The 23435-nt window shown below is 38.8% G+C and overlaps 1 protein-coding gene across 2 annotated transcripts in view; it reads right to left on the bottom strand.

Annotated features, from left to right (window-relative positions):
* ITGA2 (integrin subunit alpha 2) overlaps nt 1-23435 on the bottom strand; it is a 121619-nt gene that overhangs the window by 81424 nt on the left and 16760 nt on the right. For both annotated transcript variants that reach the window (XM_086678605.1, XM_025923501.2), the window contains exon 2: nt 1541-1658. In XM_086678605.1, the coding sequence (XP_086534731.1) occupies nt 1541-1644 (104 nt within the window). In that variant the 5' untranslated portion in view covers nt 1645-1658. The remainder of the gene's footprint in view (nt 1-1540; nt 1659-23435) is intronic.

Below are 23435 nucleotides of genomic sequence, written 5' to 3'. Positions count from 1 at the left end.
GGTGACAGAAAGAGAGGAGTCAGGATTTTTGGTCTCATCAGCTGGTGCAGACAATCAGATATTTGTTTATGTATGATATGTTAAGCCTGGTATGTCTACTAGGCATTAATGTAGTGATGTTTGTTATGTGTGCCCGCAGCTCAGGGAAGAATCGGGGCTAGATATGTAAAATTGCGGGTCATCAGCAAATTTATCTGCCAGATTCCAAGGTCATACTATACCAACTATAACATCTGTCTAGCCTTTAACCACAGTATATGGTTATCAAAGCATAATAAGATAACTGTTAGAGATGCGCTCTCATATCCCAAATGATAATAATTGCTACTCTTTGGGTTTTCAACCAGACCGTTATTATCCTTTGGGATGACTGACAAACTACAACATACGTTGCTTTCCAAGTCTCCTCATATTAGTTAATGCTTTCGTCCTGACTATTCATCTCCTCCCCTTAAGACCCCCTTAAGACTCATGATTCACTTCCTCCAAGATGTCTTTTGAGACAGTACCCTCTCGAGTGATAATTTCATTTTGTTTCCCTATCACACAAATAGGCATGCTCCAAACGTGAATAATTTGGATTCTAAATGTTTCTTAGAATTCAATTTTTTGAGCATCGAACTTAAGCTCACACAGAAAAAAGATTATTAATTATAGCTCTTATTTGATAAGCCAAAAATAGCCATTCAGTCGTTGAAAAGAACTCTAAAGGATCCAGATGGGAAGATCCAGGGTAAGTCTGAAACCTTCTGCGGCAACAGGAAGATAAGTTTCTAAAGGCAGGACTCTTGTGACCAGTGGACATCAAGACTGGCAAGGGAGGAGCTAAAGTTCTTCTACCTAAAGACAACTTTCAGAATCGTCTAATTTCCCCTGCATTGATGTTCATTATTTTAAAGGGAAACTTAAGGGGCGCCTGGGTGGCGCAGTCGGTTAAGCGTCCGACTTCAGCCAGGTCACGATCTCGCGGTCCGTGAGTTCGAGCCCCGCGTCGGGCTCTGGGCTGATGACTCAGAGCGTGGAGCCTGTTTCTGATTCTGTGTCTCCCTCTCTCTCTGCCCTCCCCCGTTCATGCTCTGTCTCTCTCTGTCCCAAAAATAAATAAACGTTGAAAAAAAAATTTAAAGGGAAACTTAAACCAGCAATGGGGGGGGGGGGGGGCATATATTTCCATATCCTTGAAGGTAGCTGATATAAATGTAACCATGGTTTAAATGTAACGATTACACAGCATTAAAAATTGGGAGCACTTTTAGGCAAAAATGAACAATGCAAATGCACTAGAGAAAGGGGAATATTACGAATTTACTATGGGATAGTTGGGGAAAGTCTTCCATCTCGGTTTTTAAAAAGTACCATTACACCATCTCATTAATTATCAATCCGAAAGTTATCGACTCTCAAGGAAAGATCCTTCATTTAAGGATATTTGAAGATATCCATTAATAACATATTCATGTACCAATTTGAACAAGCAGTTGGAGCCAAACATTAAATTTATTTAGTATTTGTATTGAAACCGTAGAGAGAATATTCTTACCAGTTGCCTTTTGGATTTATAAACTGCTGCACAGCATAGCCAAACTGCTCACTTGAAGGACCGGAAAATATCTTTGCTTCTAGGAGACCAACATTGTATGCCATACAATTTAAAATCCCTATTAAGAAAAATGAAAACATAGTCCATATTTACAATTTGTGAATATAGTTCTGTAATACAATTCTCAAAGACCACTTAAAAAAACCTGTTTTATGTAATAATTGTTTTCCTTATTAGTGTTTACCAAGAACACTATTAGTGTTTACCAGTACTTATTTGGGGTTCTGATACCATGCTAAAAAAATTTTAATGTTTTATTTATTTTTGAGAGACAGAGAAAGAGACAGAGCATGATCAGGGAGGGGCAGAGAGAGAGAGTGGGAGAGCCAGAATCCAAAGCAGGCTCCAGGCTGTCAGCACAGAGCCTGCCGTGGGGCTCGAACTCATGAACTGTGAGATCATGACCTGAGCTGAAGTTGGATGCTTAACTGACTGAGCCACCCAGGTGCCTCCCATGCTAAATACTTTATATACATGATTAAGTACCCCATTCATCCTCATGGCAACCCTAGAATATGATTGTTAATATTATATTTGTTTTGCAGGAATTTCTAAGGTTCCTGAAGAGAAGTGTGTCTCACACGTGGAAAGAAATAAGGGTGAGGGCAGGATTTGAACACAGGGCTGTCTGATTCAACAGCTTGAATTCTTAAACCACATATTACCTCTAGGGACTTTTAAATAACTCTAAGCTGTTCAAAGGGCTGAAGGCTATCTACTTTTTCTCTTGAATCCCCAAGAAGATTTTGACACGGACTTTGTATGAAATGTCTGTTGGAAAAGCACTGCTGATTACCTCAGAGAAGGAGGAAAAATCACAGCCCCTTAAAAATTGTATCATTTTCTTTCATAAGAGATCATTTTTGAGGATGAAAATGTAGAGAATGGTGTCCTATCTCTTTTATTCCAGTGAGAACTGTCAAAAGTGGTTTTGGCTTTTGATGCTTCTTTCTGAATGCCCAAGAAACGATAATCATTTTCAAAAGCAACAAAGACCCTGATAGGATAAAGCCTTGCTAGACTTTTTTTTTGAAAAACATTGTTTGTGATGGAAAGGGAATGAGGGGAAAGAGTACGGTTGATAGCTGTCTGTCCTTCACTCTGAAGATAGAAGGATGTGTGGATATTAACGCTGTCTGTGGGAAGGGGAGTATGCTTCATCCTGTTTGAGATCTGTTTATTTTTGCAGACACCGAAGGCAGAGTGGGCTCTTTAAAACTGACATCCAAGTTCTACTAATATGTGTTTTCATGAAAGAATGTCCCACTTTCTGGACAGCATTGAAAGTACGCAGTATTTCATCAATCTATTGTTACAGCCACTGGAAGGTTGGGGGAAAAGGGCTTGCTATTCCACTGTGCCTGTGCACTCCTGAGAGCAGAGTGCGCCAAAGGAACTATGAGGTCAGTGATAAAGCTTTGGGAACTTAAAGTAATTAACGTGCTTCTCTATGTGCCAAAGCCATTCTACCATCTCTTGTTCATTCAAGAGAGCTCAGCCTATTATTTCTTAAAAAGACAGTCTGCCAGGAAGAGGACAAATAATAATTTTGAAATACTCTGCAGCAAAATCTACACAGCTCTACATTTGCAGATTTTCTCTTTAACATCTATTTCTCATATGCACCACTGCTCCTTTTTATTTTTCAGGAAATACAATGCAAAAGAAAATAACATAGGAAACTAAGGAGGGAGCTGGAATAGACATAGAATACTGGGGTCTTCAATCAACAATCCTGGTGTTTATCTTCACCCTACTGTGCAGAATGTGATAAACACTATTTAAATATGTTACCAATGCTCTAACATACTAGTAGAAGCTTCAGGAAATGACATCAAATGTCTAATGCTGGAAAGACCACATATGACCATAATGACTCCTTTTAATTCATTAGACCTATTTGATTAGACTTCAGCAGATCAGGTAATGACATGAAATCACACTGGAATTCATTTTATCATTTAGCAGCTAAATTTCAATTTATGTATATACACACATATATACATATGTATACCTATATTTGTATATTAAATATACATATATGTACATACATACACACATATATAAAATATTGTTCAAAAACACAGATCATTCCATCTCTCTACTTAAAATACCCGTGTCTTTTATTAACTAATTAATTATTTCTCAAGTATAGTTAACACATGTTATATTAGTTTCAGGTGTACAGTATAATGATTCAACAATTATACACATCACTCATTGCTCATCATGATAAGTATACTTTTAATCTTTTGTATCTAGTTCACCCATCCCCTTGCCCACGTTGCCTACCTCCCATTTGGCAGCCACCAGTTTGTTCTCTGTGTTTAGGAGTCTGTTTTTCTGTTTGTCTCTTTTTCTCTTTGTTTGTTTTGTTATTTCAATTCCACATATGAGGAAAATCATATGGTATTTGTCTTTCTCTGACTGATCTTTTTCACTTAGCATTATACCCTCTGGGTCCCTCCATGTTGTTTCAAATGGCAAGATTTCATTCTTTTTTATGGCTGAATAATATTCCACAGCAATATTTTACACACACACACACACACACACACACACACACACACACACACACACAAACCTTCTTTATCCATTCATCTACTGATGGGCACTTGGATGGCTTCCATATCTTGGCTATTGTAAATAATACTGCAGTAAACATTGGGGTACATATGTCTTTTTAAATTAGTGTTTTTGTATTCTTTGGGTAAACACCAGTAGTGGAGTTATTGGATCATATGGTAACCATATTTTTAAGTTTTTGAGGAACCTCCATACTGTTTTCCACAGTGACTGCACCAAATTACATTCCCACCAACAGTGCATGAGGGTTCCTTCTTCTCTACATCTATGCCAAGACTTGTTTTTACTTGTGTTTTTTTTTTTTAATTTATTTACGCCATTCTAACAGGTGTGAGGTGGTATCTTATTGTGGTTTTGTCTTGTGTTTGATGTTTAGCGATGTTGATAATCTTTTCAGGTGTCTGTTGACCATCTGGATGTCTTCTTTGGAGAAATGTTTGTTCATGTCTCTGCCCATTTTTAATTGGACTTTTTTTTTTTTTGGTGTTGAGTTGTATAAGTTCTTCATATATTTTGGATATTAACCCTTTATTGGATATATCATTTGTAAATATCTTCTCCTATTCAGTGGGCTGTCTTTTTGTTTTGTGGATGGTTTCATTTAGTATGCAGAAGCTTTTTATTTTGATAAAGTCCCAATAGTTTAATTTGCTTTTGTTTCCCTTGCTAGAAGAGATTTATCTATAAATTCTTTGGTGTTGAGTTGTATAAGTTCTTCATATATTTTATATATTAACCCTTTATTGGATATATCTATATCTATAAAATTTATCTATAAAAATGTTTCTACAGCGATGTCAAAGAAATTATTGCTTATGTTTTCTTCTAGGAATTTTATGGCTTCAGGTCTCACATTTAGGTCTTTAATCCATTTTGAGTTTGTTTTTGCGTATGATGTAAGAAAATGATCTAGTTTCATTCTTTTGCATGTTGCTATCCAGTTTTCCCAACACTGGTTGAAGAGACAGTATTTTTCTTATCGTATATTCTTGTTTGTTTTGTTATAGAAATATCCCAATGTCCTATCAGTGCACTGACAATAAAATCCAGTTTTCATACCATGGTTTCAAAGGTCATTCATGATCTGACCTTGTGTAACTGGCTTCACTTTCACCACCCTCTTTGCTCACTATGTTCCAGCCACTCTGGCTTTCCTTCTGTCCTTTGAGCACAAGCAGCTCATTCTGCATTATGGCCTTTGCAGCTGCTTGACCCACTGTCTACAACATTTTCTTCCCAACTCAGCAATCTATGTTGGGAATTTTCTTCCCAGCTCAGCATCTAACCTATTTACTATTTAGGTCTTTGCTCAAACAGGTCTCTGCTCTCTTCATAGAGACTTCCCCTGACTCCTCTGTCTAGCAGCAACATCCTACTCCATCAATACACCACTATCACAGCACTAGTTATCTGAAATTATCTTATGTAGCTGCACTGTTTTGTGTCTGTCTCTGCCTAGTAAGACCTAAACCCCTTGAGAGCTCAGATCTTATTTCTTTTATTCACTCTTTTTTTCTCAGCACCTAGTATAATATTTGTTGAATGAAATGAATTTTTGATTAATATATGCTCTTCAATGATAATTTGGAATATAGAGAAAATTAGGAATAAAGCTCACTCATAGTCACATCTTAATGCAAGTGCAGTGAATTTGGATATATTTCCTTCCAACACTTTTTCTTCTATTATTCCAATTTGTATCATACTATTTTTTTTTAATTTTTTTAACATTTATTTACTTTTGAGAGACAGAGAGAGACAGAGCATGAGCAGGGAGGGGCAAAGAGAGAGGGAGACACAGAATCTGAAGCAGGCTCCAACCTCCAAGCTGTCAGCACAGAGCCCAACGCAGGGCTCGAACTCACAAACCATGAGATCATGACCTGAGCCCAAGTCGGATGCTTAACCGACTGAGCCACCCAGGCGCCCCTGCATCATACTATTTCTTAACGCTTATGTCTTCTTACTTCTTTCAGAATCATTCTGACTCATTTGATGCCTCAAGAAACCTTGTGAAAAAGCAAAAATGTAGCTATTATTACCATTGTACAAATAAGGTTAGATGCCATTCTTCCTCAATGTCACACAATTGGTAGCTGAGCTCAAAGTCTTGGTCTGGCTCGTTTTCTCAGCCTTACTGTCCAGAACTTCCTTCATTAATGGTCTGCTCAATTCCTCACAAAATACGTCATTTTCCATCACCATTCCTTATCCCATTGATCCCAAATCTCTTCTTTCCTGCTAATTCAATTCTCCCTTCAAGTCCATGCCTCTTTTGATAAATCTGGACAATTCCAATTCATTATACTTATTTCTCTTCAAATATATATTTACAACTCACTATCTAGGTCATCATTTCACAACTTAGCCTATGATAATTAGTTTATAGTAAACTTAATGTAAGTATTCTGTCTAATCCAATATCTATTCCTTCTTTGAAGTCCCATTATGTATAGAAACATGTTTCTATGTCTATCCCATAACTTAATTGAATAATATGGAAAATAACAACCATATTTGGTTCATTATATTCCCTTTCCCCACAACCATGCTTATATGTCTATACCCACTAATAAATGGATCATTCAAAACATATTTATCCAGCTCTTTTGCATCAGGCATTTTCTAGGTCCTGAGGATATAACAAAGAACAAAACAGACACTATCCCTGCTGTCATTGAGCTTTATTCTGGTAATATGAGTAAAAAACTAATACATCACAACAGGATGAGTATTACATTTCAGAGAACTATAAAGAACTCTGAACCAAAAGTTGATAAGAGGGTAAATCTAAGCCTGAAGGCTTCACAGAAGAGGTGGCAATTAATCTGGATCTTAAAGGATGAGTTGAAATTTACTACATAGAATGGAAGGCAATGGTCATTCCAGGCACAAGGAATATCCTGCTCAGTGGTATAGAGATGTGAAGGACAAGAGTATGGAATAAAAAATATTGGCGCAGAAAGTCATAGACTGTTTCATTCATTTATACATTTCCAGTTCTACATTAGATGCAGTGAGTTTCAAGGTGACTTGAGCTTCGTCCTGCCAGGGGCATATTATTACCCAAAGTATAAATCTTTCCTCCTGGTCCTTATGTGAATGCCTGTGAATGCAATAATAGTGCAACAAACTCAAAGGATTTATCCAGGGTAACCTTGCTGTGCATTAGTTAGCAGTAATGAAGTCCAAGCATTCCAGTGAATCTCACTAAAATTTGCTGCAAATATAAGTCCTGTATCCCCTGGATGTCTAACCAATCTTCACTATGTCCACAAACGTCTTTGGTTATAACCTGGCTTGTTGCCATTTTAATACCCATAGGCAAACCAGATAGATAAGCACAACTTGATTAATGCAGAATTCTTTTTTCTTTAATTCATTTAAAAAGTTTTTAGAGAACCTTCTGCCTGGATAATTCTCACTCATCTATGAAGTAACTTTGGGGGGGAACCTTAATAATTTAAGAATTAGTTTCACAAATACGAAATTCATCCTCTCACTTTATTTTGGAAACCAATTTTAAATTATAAGATAATTCAAAAGAGAAATATATGTTTAGGGATTAGATATAGTTAACCCAGTTTTGTTCTTAGATTGTAGTGAGGCTCAAATAGGAACAAAATCTTTTGAAAATAAGAGCAGAAATAAATGCATAAAACAAAACAGGTCATTCTATACTCACTAACAAAAATTTGGCAGAGGAAGTTTATTGACTTCCAAAATACTATTGTAAGAGATTAATGACACATATTTATGGTAAAGGATGGCAGAAGGAGGGTCTAATTTGTGTGACCAATGCATAATTTAAGCATATCTCAATATGTTGAAGGGCTGGTGGAGCAGGCTTTTCATGGAAGGGGTTCATTTGCAGAAAGGTCCAGGGTAATATAAAGGAAGAAATTCACGTTAAGAGAATCAAGGCCAAAAGCAAGAGGTAGATTTGGGAAGAGTGGGGCATTTTTAACGAGGGTGATTAGATTGCATTCTGACCCATTCCTGCAGATGTATGCTGGCATTTTAGGGGGGCAATGTCTCTGTTAAATAGTAAACAAAGACACAAGAAAACAAGTGGCTCAGATCATGATGTCATAGTTTTGTGAGGTCAAGCCCCTTGTCAGGCTCTACACTGGCAGGGAGGAGCCTGCTAAGGATTCTCTATCTCCTCTCATTCTGACCCTCCCCGACTTACACTATCTCTGTCTCTCTCAAAATAAATAAGTTAATTAAACAGAAAACATAAAAACTCTTCGAGTTGTAAAATAAATAAGTCATAGAGATGTAATGTACAGCATGGAGAGTACAGTTAATAACACTGTATTGTATAGCTGAAAGTTGCTAAGAAAGTAGATCTTAAAAGTTCTCATCATTAGAAAAACCTTTGTAGTTATATGTGGATGGATGTTAACTAGACTTATCGTGGTGATCATCTCACAGTATCTGCGTATAGAGAATCATTATGTTGTACACCTGAAAGTAATATAATGTAACATGTCAATTACATGTCAATAAAAAATAAAATCCAAATTAATCATCATATATATATATTTATATATATTTTTTAAATTTATTTATTTATTTATTTATTTATTTATTTATTTATTTATTTATTTATATAATCTAGCAGTCACCAAGACATGGGCAATGGTTCCCAGGAAAACTGTGCTTGATAGTCCAGGAGAAACGTTCTCATCTAAATCAGGTGCAGGTGAGACTCCAGGTGTGATCTGTCCTGGGGCAAAATTTCCCTCCATCTGTGGGTCTATGAACCTTGAAAATGAGTTGTCTATTTCTAAAATACAGTGGTATATACACAGAAATAAACTCAAAATGGATGAAAGACCTAAATGTGAGACAGGAAACCATCAAAACCCTAGAGGAGAAAACAGGCAACAACCTCTTTGACCTCAGACGCAGCAACTTCTTGCTTGACATGTCTCCAAAGGCAAGGAAAATAAAGACAAAAATAAACTATTGGGCCCTCATCAAGATAAAAAGCCTCTGCACTGCAAAGGAAACAATCAACAAAACTAAAAGGCAAAAGACAGAATGTGAGAAGATATTTGCAAATGACATATTGGATAAAGGGCTAGTTTCCAAAATCTATAAAGAACTTACCAAACTCAACACCCAAAAAAACAAATAATCCAGTGATGAAATGAGAAGAAGTCATGAATAGACACTTTTCCAAAGAAGAAACTCAGATGGCCAACAGACACATGAAAACATGCTAAACATCACTCATCATCAGGGAAATACAAATCAAAACTGCATTGAGATATCACCTCACATTGGTCAGAGTGGCTAAAATGAACAACTCAGGAAACAACAGATGTTGGTGAGGATGTGAAGAAATGAGAACCCTCTTGCACTGTTGGTGGGAATGTAAACTGGTGCAGCAGCTCTGGAAAACAGTGTGGAGGTTCCTCAAAAAATTAAAAATAGAACTACCCTATGACCCAGCATAATAGCACTACTAGGTCATAATAGCACTACTAGGAATTTATCTAAAGGATACAGGAGTGCTGATTCATACAGGCACATGTACCCCAATGTTTATATCAGTGCTATCAACAATAGCCAAATTATGGAAAGAGCCCAAATGTTCATCAACTGATGAATGGATAAATAAGATGTGGTTTATATATACAATGGAATACTACTTGGCAATGAGAAAGAATGAAGTCCTGCCATTTGCAACAATGTGGATGGAACTGGAGGGTATTATGCTAAGTGAAATAAGTCAGTCAGGGAAAGACAGATATCATATGTTTTCACTCATATGTGGAACTTGAGAAACTTAACAGAAGATCATGGGGGAAGGGAAGGGGGAAAATAGTTTCAAACAGAGAGGGAGGCAAACCAAAAGAGACTCTTAAATACAGAGAACAAACTGAGGGTTGATGGGGGGGGTGCGTGGGGGGGAAGGGAAAATGGGTGATGGGCACTGAGGAGGGCACTTGTTGGGATGAGCACTGGGTATTGTATGTAAGTGACGAATCACAAGACTCTACCCCTGAAACCAAGAGCACACTATATACACTGTATTTTAGCTAACTTGACAATAAATTATATTAAAAAAATAAAATACAGTGGTGTGATAGGTATGTGACAGACATTTCTATTTCAAAAGGGAGACTTTCGAAGGGATGAAGGGTCACAGGTACCAAGAAAGTTTAACATAGCAGGTCATATTCCATTAGGTTCCAAGTCTTGAGAATAATCCTCTGTTGCTCAAGGCACTGTCCTCTGGCCTACAACAGTTCTACTGGTCTCTGCTTCTCTGTCCCCTTCAGTCCAAGGTGGCAGCATTTCTGCTGAAACAACATTCCTAAAAGCTGGTAGGTCTCCTGTGTACATCCTGGGGATCTAGGCCATTATACAAGAGAGCTCTCCACAGATCTTTCCTGGATAATTCCGTCTCTATCCCTGGCCTCTGCTGAGATGGTTGAGAGGATCTGTGAATCACATGCCTAATCTGTACTGCAAAGTTTTCCAACCACACCCTTGGCCTTCTCTTCAGAGCAACACTTTCTTAACAATGAGTCTCCTAATATTAGCTTTTATTTTTGTAATCTGGATAGGCTGAGAGTTTCTTATATCATTAAGTACTGTTCTGTTTTGTTGGGAAGTTTCTTTCTCAATTTATCTCTTTCCTCTTGCATTTTACTACATTCATTAAGGAAAAAGCAGGCTGCACCTTCAACATTTTGCCGGGAAATCTCCTCCACTAAACATTTACGTTCATTGATTGAAATTTCCGCTTTCTACACAACTGGAGGACACAGGTAGCATAAATTTTCTGCCACTATGTAACAAGGATTACCTTCCCTTCAGTTTCTGATAGCGGGCTCCTCATTTCCTTCTGAGAACTTCACCAGAAGTGGTTTCAACACTCATGTTTCTACCAACAGTCTCTGAAAGGCAATCTTCAAAGATCCTCTATCCAAATAAGGTAATATTCATGGATTTTTGGGAACTAGGACATAGTCATACCTTTTGGGACTACCATTCAAATTCATACAATGGGTATGCCAAGAATGTAAGATCCTGACTGCTGTTTACCTGGTCCATTTTTCAGGGTTATGTGTGTAGTGAGCAGCCTTGATAGATTTCCCTCCAGGACAAAGAAAAGGCTTGCTGACTTCTTGCTGTAAAACATACATTCCTCTCTTGTAATGAATGCAACCTAGTGTGTATGCAGGCATCCATTTGGACCCCTTCACATACTCTCCATGAGACTTCATGGGGAAGCGAAAGGGTTGCTGATATAAAATTCTCATGAGCATGCTACTTGTTGTGTGGTAATAAAGTCCTTTGTCTCCAACTCAGGAATCTCGTGTCATCTGTCAGCATCAATGAAACAGTAATAGCCTAATGTATTACCTTCTACATAGGGCAAAATCAAGTTCTAGACCTGACAGAGTGGAGAACAAAAACTCCACAGTCAGGAAGCTGGAGGTTGAATGACAATGAAAATGGATACCACCTGGGAGTTCAGAAAAATCTTGGGAGAGCACTGTATTTTCCTATAAGAGTGGAATAGGGATTTGAATGAGTCTTATCTCAATTTTTAGAAGCAGAGAGATTCTGGCTGACATCTGGGTAATAATTCCCTGCCTCATGGTTTGTGTCTACTTTTTTTTTTTTTTTAAGAAAACAGTGTATGCATGTATTATTTATTTGACAATTACTCTGTATTCATATTAAAGAAATACATGCATCACTTCTATGACCAGAGATAAATCCATTAATATATTATTAAGGCTAACGGGGTGTTATGGATGAATTGCAACCCCCCAAGTTCCTCTATTGAAATCCTAAGTCCTAATGTGATTACATTTAAAAATAGGGCCTCTAAGGAGATAATTAAGATGAAAAGAGGTCATAACGGCGGGACCCTACTCTGACAGGGCTGGTGTCCACATAAGAGGAAGAGTACCAGACAGTTCTCTCTCCATATGCTCACAGAGGTAACGCCGTGTGAGGACAAAACAAGGAGGCAGCAGTCCACAAGTCAGAAAGGAGGTCTCACCACGGACCAACCCTGATGGCCCCTTGATCTTGGATGACCGGAACTGTGAGAAAATATATTTCTGTTGTTAAAGCCACCCAGTCTGTGATAGTTTGTTAATGGCTGGCCCAGCAGAGTAAGAGAGGGAGAAAGATTATATCAGAAAATTTTAATATACTCTTCTGAGTTTGGAAGATAATTCTGTCAGTTCATGTGTGTGCATTTCTAAATACAGGAGAGATATATACTAATTCCACTTATAGCTTTTAAAGTTCATATTTTGTGTGAAAAAAAATCCAAGTTTTTCCCTGACAAAGTAACTGCATCGAGCCTTGGACTGGTGTGGCATGTAGATGGTTTTGAGGCCCTTTCACATTTTTTGATCTTGCAGGCAGTAAACATCTTCAAAAGTCTACTGTAAATTCTTCTTAAATTCATTTATTATGACTTAGTGCTTCCTGACAACTCAATGGATTCTCTTTTTTTTCCGTAAAGAGAGGGAGGGTGAGTTGCCTTCTGGCAGACTCACTATCTCCTAGTGGCCAAGAGGACTGGGAGTACCCACTCCTCTATTCACTTTCTATTTTCACATTTTATTCCTAAATTCCTTCCGTGTGAAAGGAGAAATCCTCATTCTCCCTCTCTCACAGAATAGCATTTTTGCACATTTAGCAAGTCAATGCCTGCTGAATAACTTGCTCAGTAACAAGATACGCCTCACATACCCTGAGGCAATGTATGGAAACAACAGGCATAACTGAAGTGAATATTTCCTCTATTAAATCTCTGTTCACAGGCCACTTCTCTATAAACTTTGGTTCTGGTCTTCCTCTCCAATTCATGCCTACATACACCCTTATTCTAACTCCCTTGACACTCGCCATTTGCATTTCTTACTGTGGTGGACTGCCTTGAAAAGTTACCCCACTGTTCTCCTGTGTGAATTCCTCCTGGAGAGCTGTGTCATCATTCCCTCCCCACCTGTCTGATCTCACCTCCTGCCCTATTCCTTCAGCTCACTCAGCTGGACTCTTCCTTAGACACACTCTGATTTCTAGCCTTTTGCATAGCTCCCTATGCATGGAATATTCTCAGAATTTTCTCAGAAATTGTCATGTTCACTCTCACTGCCTTTGTGTTCGCATCAAACATCAAGCTACCAGAACTGTCTTTCCTCACCACCTGTGGTGGTCAGGTGGCTCCCAGTGATACCCCTCTCCTGTTATTCATGTCTTTGTGTGATCCTCTTCCCTGCGACTTCAAACCTATAGAAGTGAAGGTTCAAAACAGAATCGAATGCCCTAGGATATATCACTTCTGTGATTACGTTACATAAGATTGCAACCTCTGTCTTGCACACAGATGCACTCTCTCTTTATCTTTGATGAAGCAAAGAGGTCCACAGGATAAGGAACTCAGGGCAGCCTCCAGTGAAATCCAGCCAGGAACTGAGGCCCTTAGTCCAGCAACCCAAGAGAAAATTAATTCTGCCAACAATCAGAAGTGGATGCGTCCTCGGGGAAGCATTCAGATCAGGCCCCAGCCCTGGTCCACACCTGAGTGCAGCTTTATGAGATGCCTTGAAGCAGAGGACACCCGTGAAGCCAGGCCCAAATTCCTGACCCACAGAAACTGTAAGATAATAAGTGAACATTATTTAAAGTCATAGCCTGTGTGGTAATTTGTTATATAGTAATAGGTAACTAAAACAGAGCCCCCTGGGGGCGCCTGGGTGGCGCAGTCGGTTAAGCGTCCGACTTCAGCCAGGTCACGATCTCGCGGTCCGTGAGTTCGAGCCCCGCGTCGGGCTCTGGGCTGATGGCTCAGAGCCTGGAGCCTGTTTCCGATGATGTGTCTCCCTCTCTCTCTGCCCCTCGCCCGTTCATGCTCTGTCTCTCTCTGTCCCAAAAATAAATAAACGTTGAAAAAAAAAAAAACAGAGCCCCCTGTAAAATAATACATGCCCGTTTTCCACCCCTGCCCAACCTTCTCCATCTCCCTTACTCTGCTGTATTTTTAATAATGCATAACTACTTCACATGTTGGAAATCTATCTTTTTTATAGAGATCAATGAAGACCAGTTGTGTTAATAGATACGAATTCTGGACTGGTTCAAAGCAAGAGGCTTGAATGCAGGCTACTGAGAAGATATACAGATAGATGGATTACAAGGTAGATTAGTAAGTACGTATACATATAGGTACACACATGAAGAGACAAATACACACATTTTTTTACTAGCATTTTAGAGAACACTTAACTTTGGTTTTTATCTAGCTAGAGGAGAACCCTAAAAAGAAGATGGACTATTTTGGGGGGTGACGGGATAGCAGAAGTCGGCCAGTGCTAGAAGTACAAGGATTTTTTTTTTTTTTTGAACTGAAAAATCCACATACTGGGGAAGACCAACAGTATTATCATAGTGCCTAAGTGCACAGGGTTTGAATAGCTTGGTGACCTTGGGCACGTTCCACATCCCAAATAAGCCACCACTTCTTCACCTGTGAAGAAAATATAATACAGAAATCTACCTCATCATGACCAGACGATGCATATAAAACTCTCCACCCAGTGCCTAGCAAGTGATGAGCCCTTAGGAAAGACAGCTATTTTTGCTTGCTTTGTTTTGTTTACTATTAGTGTCTATATGTTACTGAGGATAGTATACTTTTTGAAGAATTTAAAAAAGCCCTACCAATCTGTAATCCCACCTTTACCTCTACCATGAAAAAATACCTTAAGTGAATTGCCATTTAAGTTTCTGAGAACTGCTGTATAATGGGTGGGAGGATGTCACATTGTTGTATTTTGCTGAGGCATACTCAAAGTATACCACGAAAGCCAAGAAAATATTATCAGTCAGTGGATCCTCCAGGAAGCCACAGAAGCAGGAAGTGGGTTTACTCAGATCCCGACTTTAAACTTTGAAAACAGACTTTAAACTTTAAAGTGGAGCTAATCATTATTTAGAATATGCATGACAAAATAAAAAATGGTCATCGGTCACATTAGATCATTTGAACACACACACACAATCACGGGAACTCATTTTCAATAGCTTTGTCTTCAGGCTAAAAGGACAAAAAAATGCAGAAATAATGTAGCCCTCTCCTGCCCCTATAAAAAGCCCAAAGCAAGTAAACATAGAAATGATAGGCCCTCTAGAAATGACCATATATTGTATACAGATTAAAGCTCTATTATAACTATAGTGCTTTAGAAAAAAAAAAAAAAAAAAAAGGTAGTGCAAAATCCAAAAGGATAAAGTGACCCTCACAACTGCTTTTGGATTAAAGCAGCACAACACTTTCCTGCTTTCATTAAGAAAGAAAAATGTAATTTTTTCTTTAAAAGACTTTGTTTTCAGTGTAGGGGCATCAGGGTGGCTCAGTCAGTTAAGCTTTCGACTTTGGCTCAGGTCATGATCTCAAGGGTTGGGGGTTGGAGCCCTGCGTTGGGCTCTGTGCTTGCGGACAGCTTGGAGCCTGGAGCTGCTTCAGATTCTGTGTCTCCCTCTCTCTCTGCCCCTGGCCCACTCGTGCTCTGTCTCACTATCTCACTTACAAATAAATAAAACATTGAAAAAAATTGGAAGGCTTTGTTTTGAATGTTAAGTATTACAATTCAGTAAGGATCTAGGTGCTACCCTTTTCCTCCACAGGTGATGTTAGAAATGGAAAAGCAGAGCTGCCTTGAATCCTCCAAGTTCCCCAGGGTCGGACGCTGCTGCCATAGGACAGGCACTATGTCCCTTAAACGGGTCTCTTCAATCAATGAATGATGATCAAAATAGTGAATACTAAATATATGGATTTTTTTTAAAAAAAATAGCCTTATATATGCTTTTCCAGTTTGCAAAATACTTTTCTATTCATAATCTTATTTGATCCTCCCATTGACCCAGAAAGGTAAGGAATAATTTGCCTATGATGCGCGAAGTCACTCGGAACAATGGCGTTTGGTTTTCTCTTCAGGGCTGGAGTTCTTTCCCTGATGCCATGAATGTAAATGTGCTTAATCCTGGCATGCTTTGTTGTATTGCACTTTATTGAGCTTCACGGATGTTGCGTGGTTTGTTTTGTTTTTGTTTTGTTTTTTGTTGTTGTTTTTACAAATTGAAGGAGTGTGGCAACCATGTGTCAAACAAGTCTATTGGCTGCATTTTTCCAACAGCATTGGCTCAACTTCATGTCTCTGTGACATATTTTGGTAATTCTTGCAATATTTCAAACTTTTTCATTATCATTATTATATTTGTTATGGTGATCTGTGATCAGTCATTATGACTTGCTGAAAGCTCAGGTGATGATTAGCACTTTTTAGCAATAAAGTATTTTTAAGTTAAGGTAAGGACTTTTTTGGACATAATGCTATCATATACTTAATAGACTACAGTATAGTATAAACATAGCTCCTGCATACACTGGGAAGCCAAAAATTTACTTAACTCACTTTTTGCCATATTTGTTTTATTGTGGTGGTCTAGAACCGAAGCCCCATTATCTCTTATGTATACCTGTTCATGTTTGTTTAGTGTAGTGGCTCTCAACTGGGAGAATTTTGTCCCTTGGGGGAATTTTGTAATTTTTGGACATATTTTTGGTTGTCCCGCTTGGGGTGGTGGTGGCTACTAGTGTCTAGTGGGTGAAGGCCAGTGATGCCACTCAACATCCTATAGTGCACAGGACAGCCCCTCCACCCACCCCCAGCACATCCCCCTGTCCTGGAAGAATTATCTGGCCCCAATGTCAATAATGCCCATGTTGAACAGTTCTGATAAAAACGATGAACTATCTCGTAAGCACTATTAAGTTGATTAAGTTGTGGTGGTTTTAAAATCTGTCTGGGCATTACTTGACACTCTTCTCATCAAGAAAATAAGTCTCCTCCCTCCGAATCTAGGTGAGACTTTGTGACTGCTTTGATGAACAGAGGCAATTGCATGATTTCTGAATCTAGGTTAGAAAAGACCATGCAGTTTCTACCAGTATATTGGGAGGGACACATGCCTTTGGATCCCTGAGTCATCCTATAAAAAGTCAGGCTATCAGAGAATGCCAGGATGGCAAGACCACTTGCCTACCCTCTAAGAGAAAGAGCTGCCTACCCTCTGAAAGTCACCACATGAAAAACCTCAAGCCAGAACTATCCAGCCAAGCTATTCCCAAAATCCTACTCAAGAAACTATGAGAGATAACAAATGATAGTTGTCATTTTAAGCCACTAAGTTTTAGGATGATAGATTACATGATAATAGCTAACCAGAACAATCTCCAAATTCGGTCACTCGAAGTCAAGTGCTCTGGCAAACAGAATGTCTTCTCTCTTAGGGAATGTGCTTCCCCTAAAGGGTTCTGTCCCATGGAAGAACAGAAGTCTTAACCAGAGGACTGCCACTCCTCAAGTGAAATGGATTTTAATCAGCCTGTGGGAAATAGGTGACCAAGGGTGGGGGGCGGGGTTTGTCAAAGAGATTTTCAGAAGAAATTCTGAAGAGCCTTTTGAAATGATGGATAGCACACTGCAGGCTGGAGTCCTGGGCATTATTCATTTTAAAAACTGATTATTATAAAGCTGAGGCATTGATTAGATGATCTTTTGATGTTCTTCTAGGCCTAACTTCTAGAATAGTCTAACCTACACATATTTTTCAAAAGATAGGTATATTTAAAGAGTAGCTTCAAAGGTGCACCCTGACAAATATAAAGAATGAGAGTTAAAATAAAAAGGAAGCGTCACTTTAAATCCACCAAGCTGACAAAAAGTTAAAAAAAACACTACAAAAAGTAAAATAAAATCCTAATGTTGGTGAAGTTTGTAAATTCACACATTATTGATGCCTACACTGTTCAATATGCAACAAAAGCTAAAAAATAGCCATAACATTTGACCCAGTAATGCCTCCGCTGGAAATTGTCCAAAAGGAAAAAGGAAAGAAAAAGCTTCTTGTACAATGATATTTATAGCCACATTATTTACAGGAGGGGAAAAATCCCACAGGAAACAACCTAAATATCCAAAAATGAAACAATAGTCATGATATGGCAGGATGCATTATTGCAAAGTTGTAAATATGAAGCCCATATAGAAAAGTATATGTAAAAGATATCAAGTGACCAAAAAAGTAAATTGTTCATTTCATATAGATGGTAGGTATATCTATAAAAATTACTTTCACACTTATAAATATCAAAAGAAAGAATATAAATATATTTCTGTTAAGATGAATATTTTAGTACAGGTCACTTTCCTGGAAGACTATTAAAACATTCTGCTTTAATTACCCAAATTTAGTATTTTAATGGACACATGTACCTCAAAGTTATCTGAATTCTGGTTTTATGTTTATTTTTATATATTTTTTTACCAATCATTTTTTTTTGGGCACTTACTATATGCCAGGTCCTGGGAATACAATGATGAACAGAACTGAAGGTGATTTTAAAGAATGTATTCAGTGGGAGAGAGAGTCAAGCTGAAGCTAAATTATGGTGCTGCTTTATGAGAACAGAATAGGCGAATGGGAAAGTGCTTGGGGGAAAAAAGACGTCAGTGATGTCCTAATACTTTTATTCATCTTGTTACTTTTCAAATACAGCTAGCCTGGTTGGACATTTCAAGACAAAGAAGAGATATTTTAGGAGAACTAGGAAATTTTCATCTTGGCCTTCATTCAGAAAATGCGCCTTTAATTCACGCTACAGTGACTGCCCTACATGTCTCATGCAGTCATCACTCATTCGACAAAATTCAACTTGGCACAAGTGAAAAAGACATGGCCCCTGTCTTCTCAGGGTCTGCAGTCTATGTGGGTTAGAGCTGTGTAAGCAGGCTTTTGAGATAGAAAGTGACAACTGCTATGCATGTGAGGAGGATACCCAAATTGGACTGGGGTTAGGAAGGTTTCCTGGGGTGCATGAGCCTTGATGAAATTGACACATAAATGATGTGCAGAATAGGGGTTGGGGCATAAAGAGTATTTCAAAAAGAGAGAACATGGACAAAGGTAAGAAAGAGACCATGGGGCTGTACTGTTAAAAAGGTTAAGGTCATATCTCACTTAGACCATAACAAAAAAGTAGTAATAAAATGGTGTCCTATAATTTGGGGGCAAAAATTAAATACTTTGATAATAAAAGGGTTTCTTCCTCTTTAAAAATGTTTTTATTTATTTTTGAGAGAGAGAGCAGGGGAGGGGTAGCGAGAGAGGGAGACAGAGGATCCGAAGCAGGCTCTGTGCTAAGAGTGGACAGCTCCATGTCAGGCTCAAACTCACGAACCATAAAATCACGACCTGAGCTGAAGTCAGACACTTAACTGACTGAGCTACCCTGGTGCCCCTAAAAGGGTTTCTTAATTACTATGGACTATGGTCTGAATGTTTGTGTCCTCTCCCCACCCCCACCAACTTCCTATGTTGAAATCCTAACCCCCAGAGATTATGGTATGAGGGAGTGGGGTCTTTAGAGGTGCAAAGGCTTCACCCTCATGAATGGGATTGGTGCCTTATAAAAGAGGCTCCAGAGACACTCCAGCCCCTTCCACCAGCCAAGGAAGAGGGCTTTCACCAGAATGTGACCACGCTGAACTCCCAGTGTCTGGAACAGTGAGCAAAAAATTTCTGTTTATAAGCTGCCCAGTCTGTGGTATTTTGTTATAGCAGCCCAAATGGACTAAGACATTGACATAAATTATTTATTTAATCACCTTTCAATTTTTCATTAAGGCTTTTTTTTTTAATTCAGGCTATTTATTACATTTTTATACTAAAAAGAAAACAAATATCACATAAAAGTATCTCCATTTCCAAGGCTAAGTTATTCTTTTTTTTCCCCTCAACAATGTTAACAACTACATAGAAAAATTAAGTCAATTGCTGTAAAATATCTATTTATACACTAGCATTTGGAATATGGCTTAGGCAAGGTTATAAAATCCAAAATATTCAGTGTCCAGATTCTAACAAACATCCACAAAGCTATTTGGTGAAAGGACCTGAAGGTAACTGGTAAACAGTTTGGAATAGAGTTATCTGACTGAGCTGACCAGAAGCCAGATTGAGTTCAGTCTGCATTTCCACACGGTATCCATGGGAATGAGATCAGGCGTGCACAAAGACAAACAAAGGCCACCTTCAAATGAATGGGAGAGAATGACAACTGCCAATGTTCAAGGCACCCATGGGCGCAAGAGCTTTGCTCATGCTTTTCAAAACACAATGAAATAATCTCTTACACTGACAATACAGTGTCCATCACTCCTTTATTTCCATGGCTCTGTTTAAACATTAGCCTCATTTTTTATACAGAAAGCCTTTCAATGATCAGGAGTTATGTATGGCTTCTGTAGTAAAAACTGTCCCTAGTCACTTTAAACTACTAAAAGGAAGAACTACAGTTACCCTTTCAGAACACAGAATAATAATGCGGGAATCTTCACTCACAAGATCGCACAGTTGCCATGAGCTGTTTGGACAACAGAACAGACAACTCTTTCAAAGGAAGAACAATATATTTGAAAATTATGAACAGTCCCAATATTCTATGGACCTGGAAACATTAGAAAAATATGCAGTTCAAGTTTATACTGGTTGGTAAATGTAATTTATGTGTACAAGAATCAGCAGGCACAGACTGGAAAAAATACTTGAATACTAGCTCTTTGGATTAATCACAACTTCAACAAAATTAAGAATTGACATTAATTTATTTTCTAATTTATATAATTAAATGAAAATGTTTTAAAACACTGTGAAAACACCATTGAGTTACACAGAATAAAAGCATTCAATAATTTACTAACAGAACCTTTCAAACCCAACTCTAATTCTCTGGGTTATATGGGACTATGATTTCAAAAAGATGACTTTGAGAATCTTTATTATACTGGATAGAAATAAAGAACTAAAAGCTTAACTGGAGAGGGGCGCCTGGGTGGCGCAGTCGGTTAAGCGTCCGACTTCAGCCAGGTCACGATCTCACGCTCCGTGAGTTCGAGCCCCGCGTCGGGCTCTGGGCTGATGGCTCAGAGCCTGGAGCCTGTTTCCGATTCTGTGTCTCCCTCTCTCTCTGCCCCTCGCCCGTTCATGCTCTGTCTCTCTCTGTCCCAAAAATAAATAAACGTTGAAAAAAAAAAAAAGCTTAACTGGAGAAACATACCTGTAGCTCTAAAAAAAAAAAAAAAAAACCTCTGTGTGTTTTTAGGAAATCTGACTAAAGCACGGTTATTAATTCTGCGACCAGAATTGGAATATTGTTATATATTATGTACTCTAAAATCCATGCGAAGTTTATTAATCACAGCTACATTAGTGCAGTAAGTACGTTCTAAAACAAAAATAAATACAAGGGCTCCTTCATCAATCCAAGTGGCCACGCTGGAGGGCGGGGGGTGCCTATTCCCACAACTTGGCGGTCTCCCTCTGCACCCCTCACAGCCGTCAATTTCAGCTTGGTCTCATCAGCCCATATCCTCTCCATGTCATATGCCAGAACCTACTCTGCCTTCCCTATATGGTCATCTGTGGCTCCCAAGCTGTTGCCAGAGCTGTTGCTGTTGTGGCCATCCCATTCCACCCCCCTTCTCTGAGACCCCTTTGCCATGAATATCAGTGCTCCTCCTCTCCCCCAGTCTCTCCTGTGTTAGGGATTCTTGCCACATACAGATGCCTCAATGCAGTTCTCAAAAAGCACAAGTGGACCATGCAATGCCATAAGCAATAGAAGTAAAACAAAAAACAAACACAAACACAAAACACCTCATTATAATAATTGTTATGAAGTCTCTCCCCTCCTGGCCCTCAGCCATTCCCTCTTCTCTTTTACTATCTAACTTCCTGACACTGTCTGCATTTCCTCATGGTCTACTTACTCCTCAGCCTACCCCACTCTGGCTTCTGCTTTTTCATGCCATGGAAACTGTCCTCATCAAGGCTGTCCAACATGCTTGACTTCTGTGAATATGATCCTACTGACCAACTCTTCCCTCTCAAAATATTTGTGTGGTGCCCCACTTAACTGTAGTATTCTTTCTACTTACTGCTTCCACTGCTGTTTTCTCTCTCTGGCATCTCCTCTTCCTCACCTGACCCTCTCAGGTAGTCCCTTGGGTTGTGGACAATTCTGTCTTCTGGTCTCTGCCTGACTCATCAATGCTGTGTCTTCAGTGACTCTCTAGATGCCCCTGACTCCTAAATCTCTAGCCCCTGTTGTCCTCTCTCCTGCTTCTAACACTGGTCTATCTATAACTATCTACCTACTAGACATGTGCTCCTGAATGTGTCTAACAACGTGTCACAGTGAACTGATTATCTTTCTTGTCTAAGTTACCTTCTTTCCTTGCCTCCCTGTCTCAGTCAGTAGCACCTCACTGAGTTGTCCACACCCAAAACCTAGGCCTCCGTCTTATCTTCTCCTTCACTTGTTGCTATTGTATAAATCAACCACAAATCCTGTCCATTCTCCCTTGCTACCTTTCAAATGCATCCCCTGTGATCCTTCCCTACTGCTACTGAGTTTTAGCACCATCATCTCCCAATAAAACTAAGACCAGAACTATTTCTTTCCTAAGAAAGGTAGTACCTTCAGTCTGGCCTCCTTTCAATCCACCATCCACCCTGCCACTGGAGTGATCTACTCAAGAAACCATCCGATCATATCACTCCCCTGCTTAAGGCCCTTCAAAACCTTCCCATTGTCCTCAAAACTCCATGCTCCCGACTTCCATTTACAAGGTCATTTATGGTCGGGTGCCTGTTAACCTCTCAGCTTTCACCCTCTGTGAATACCTTGAACAGTATGTTGTGGACATAATGGCTTTCTCCTTTCGTATTCCAGTATCTAAAACATCTGACCCAGGAACTTGGAGACTTGGGTCCTATCCCTGGTTATGTTACTCTATTATTATCACTGACAGCCATTTTAAAAGGGGAGAACTGGACTCTGACCTTTGCAGTCCTTCACAGCAGATCCAAATAGTGAAGATTCTTTCCTGTCCTCGTGAAGACTTGTGGGGAGGTTTGCTACTTATATGCATCACAGTGACATTTCTCCATCCTCTGAACTCAACATTAAGTTCTGTACCACTCATTTAGCAATGAATTATATGTGACCAAATGGCAAATGTTACGCTATAGAAACTTATGGTACATATGTATAAGCATAAACTACAAAACAACGTAACAAAAACAACATAACCACATTTTAAATTACATAGACTTTTTTTTTTTAGGCACA

The sequence above is a fragment of the Puma concolor genome, chromosome A1 (assembly GCF_028749965.1).
Source record: "Puma concolor isolate L17-30 chromosome A1, mPumCon1.1.hap2, whole genome shotgun sequence".
In the NCBI taxonomy this organism is placed as follows: Eukaryota; Metazoa; Chordata; class Mammalia; order Carnivora; family Felidae; genus Puma; species Puma concolor.
Note: the sequence above shows the minus strand (reverse complement) of the source record. Positions and strands in the feature narration are given on the sequence as shown.